This window comes from Poecilia latipinna, unplaced genomic scaffold (assembly GCF_001443285.1).
Source record: "Poecilia latipinna isolate Pla-1442-1.1 unplaced genomic scaffold, P_latipinna-1.0 Scaffold2903, whole genome shotgun sequence".
In the NCBI taxonomy this organism is placed as follows: Eukaryota; Metazoa; Chordata; class Actinopteri; order Cyprinodontiformes; family Poeciliidae; genus Poecilia; species Poecilia latipinna.
Genome location: NW_015115519.1, coordinates 5,995 through 8,340, shown reverse-complemented (window position 1 = coordinate 8,340; position 2,346 = coordinate 5,995). Strand labels below are relative to the sequence as shown.

Here is a 2,346-nt window from a genome sequence, read left to right as displayed (position 1 = left end):
TCAGGTGCTCAAGCCCCCCCAGGCCCCCCCTCTCCACGTGCCTGGTTGGATGGTTGGATGGATGTTGGATGCCCAGTCGGCCTCCAGGCGGTTCTGACCAATCCGTCTCTGTTCCAGCGGACTCGGCGCTTCGTCTCCGGATCCTCCCAGGAATAAAGCCAAGAGTGGTGCCAAAGCTCTGTATGGTGAGTCTGGTTCTGGTTCTATTCTGGTTCTGTGGACCTGGATCAACACCCCCTGCTGTCATCTGTCCTCCTGACAGGACCAGAGGAATCGTATTTCCTTCGATCGTCTTCCAAACAGAAAAAGAAAAGTCAGAAAAGTGAGCAGTGTGACCCAGTCTGATCCGGTCTGACCCGGTGTGACCCGGCCTGACCTGATGTGTGGTTTTGATTCTGACATTTGGGTTCTGTCTGGAAGCGGTTCTGGTGGAACAAGCTGCTTTGCTCCACCAGAACCATCTAACCGGATCAGAACCCTGCAAAGCGCTCTGCTCTCTGTGCTGTAGCTGCCGGTTCTGGAGTCACGTAGACCCAGAACCAGAACCATGAAGAAGAAAGCTGGGCCTCCAGGATGGACCCAGTAAAACCAGTTAGAGTCCCAATCAGGTCCCAGCACAGAGGGAGGCGCTGTTTCCCAGCATGTTGTGGTTCCGAGTGTCAGTGGTTCCGAGTGTGGTTCTGTCCGTCCCTTTGGGGAGGCGGAGCCTAACCAGCTCTGATTGGCTTCTGCAGCCTCAGAACCGGCCACTTCCTGTTGAGACGTTTGGACTGGTTCTGCAGTGAAACTGAGATGAGAGCAGACAGCAGCTGGGGTTTACGGAGCGTCCCTGAATGCATCAGGAGTTGATCCGCTGTGAGCGACCGATAACCGTCAGAACAAAGCGGACCAATTGCTGATTGATGGATCAGTACTGAATGATCCACTCCGGGTTTTATCTCCTCCCGCCGGGTGACCTGAACGTCCACAGAGCAGCTGAACTCATGTGACCTTGAGTTAATGACCTGCGTTACTGTAGCAACGGTGCCAACCCCAGAGAGGTTCTGGATCCTCCAGAACCGTCTGCAATCAGAACCCGGCGGAGAATCTGTGGGTTCAGCAAAGGTTGCCGTCGGTCAGGATTTCCCTGAAACTGATTCAGTGATTCAGTTTTTTTTGTTGTTTTTTTTTACAAAAACTAAAATCTGATGCTGGGATCAAGAATCTAGAACCTCTAATGTGTCACTTTCCTACGGAAGAGGATTAGTGCCAACAAACGATAAAAAACAATTAAGACTTTTTTTTCCCCTCAGAATCATAATTGTTTAGATAGTTTCTGCACCCAGAGACAAATCTAGTCTGAAAATTAAATTTGGGGAAGATTTTTGGTGTGGATAAAATTCAGGTTTACAAATCCTATAACCAGGAATAAATAGTTTTTATATTCATAAGTTTATATGCTGGCAACATATCTGACAGACGTTTAAGAATGCTTATTTGGATTTTGGAATAGACTCACCCAGAATTATTAGGATTTTTGTTTTGTTTTTTGGCCCTAACCATCTTCCGTACTTGCTGTCAGAACGTCCTGCAGAATGATCTTATCAAATTCCCAAACTGAATGAATGTGTTGTTTGTTCAGAACAAAGGAAGAACTTCTCCAGAAGCAGCATCAACAGCCTGACCGACACGTCGCAGTACCAGGTGGAGGTGAGTTCTGCTGGTTCTGGTCCGACTCCAGCTGCTGGTTGGGTTTGCTGAAGCTTCAGGAACCTCTCCGTCTCTCAGCACCTCACCACGTTCGTTTTGGACCGGAAAGATGGGATGATCACGGTGGACGACGGCGTACGGCGCCTGCGCCTGCTGGATGCCAAGGGGAAGGTGTGGACGCAGGAAATGCTGCTGCAGGTGGAGGACAAGGCGGTCAGCCTCATCGACCTGGACTCCCAGGTAAGACAGGATGTCCAGAACCAGAACCTGTTAGAACGTCTGGCTGGTTCTGGATCAGCATGTTTGTTTTATCTGGGTGTGCAGATCTGATCTGGTAGGAGTCTTGGGACGCCGCCCTGAGGAATCCCTCTGGATTCATTCAGCTCCAGTAATTCACATTTAGAGTCTGCAAGGCATAGATCTATGTTGGAATAGAAACAGTTGGGTCTGATGTAGGGCTGGGCGATGTATCGAGTATATTCAATGTATTGCGATATTTTCAATGTATGATAGTTAAAATGGCTATATTGCAACTATCGAGTATAAATTGTCGTTCAAATGATAAACTTTTGAAGTCAAATTCACTGCGAGTATGGTTTATCCAACACCCTATGAATGCATCACTAGTCCCTCCCCCCTCTCAACCTGAAAACCAAA

General features: G+C 48.6%; 1 protein-coding gene across 1 annotated transcript in view; it reads left to right on the top strand.

Moving 5' to 3' along the window:
• The window catches only part of eps8a (EGFR pathway substrate 8a, signaling adaptor), a 14,544-nt gene extending 12,510 nt beyond the window's left edge, over positions 1-2,034 (top strand). The window contains exons 3-5 of the mRNA XM_015021960.1: positions 118-185; positions 1,622-1,689; positions 1,768-2,034. Of these exons, the coding sequence (XP_014877446.1) occupies positions 118-185; positions 1,622-1,689; positions 1,768-2,019 (388 nt within the window). The 3' untranslated portion in view covers positions 2,020-2,034. The remainder of the gene's footprint in view (positions 1-117; positions 186-1,621; positions 1,690-1,767) is intronic.
• Positions 2,035-2,346: the final 312 nt, after the last annotated feature.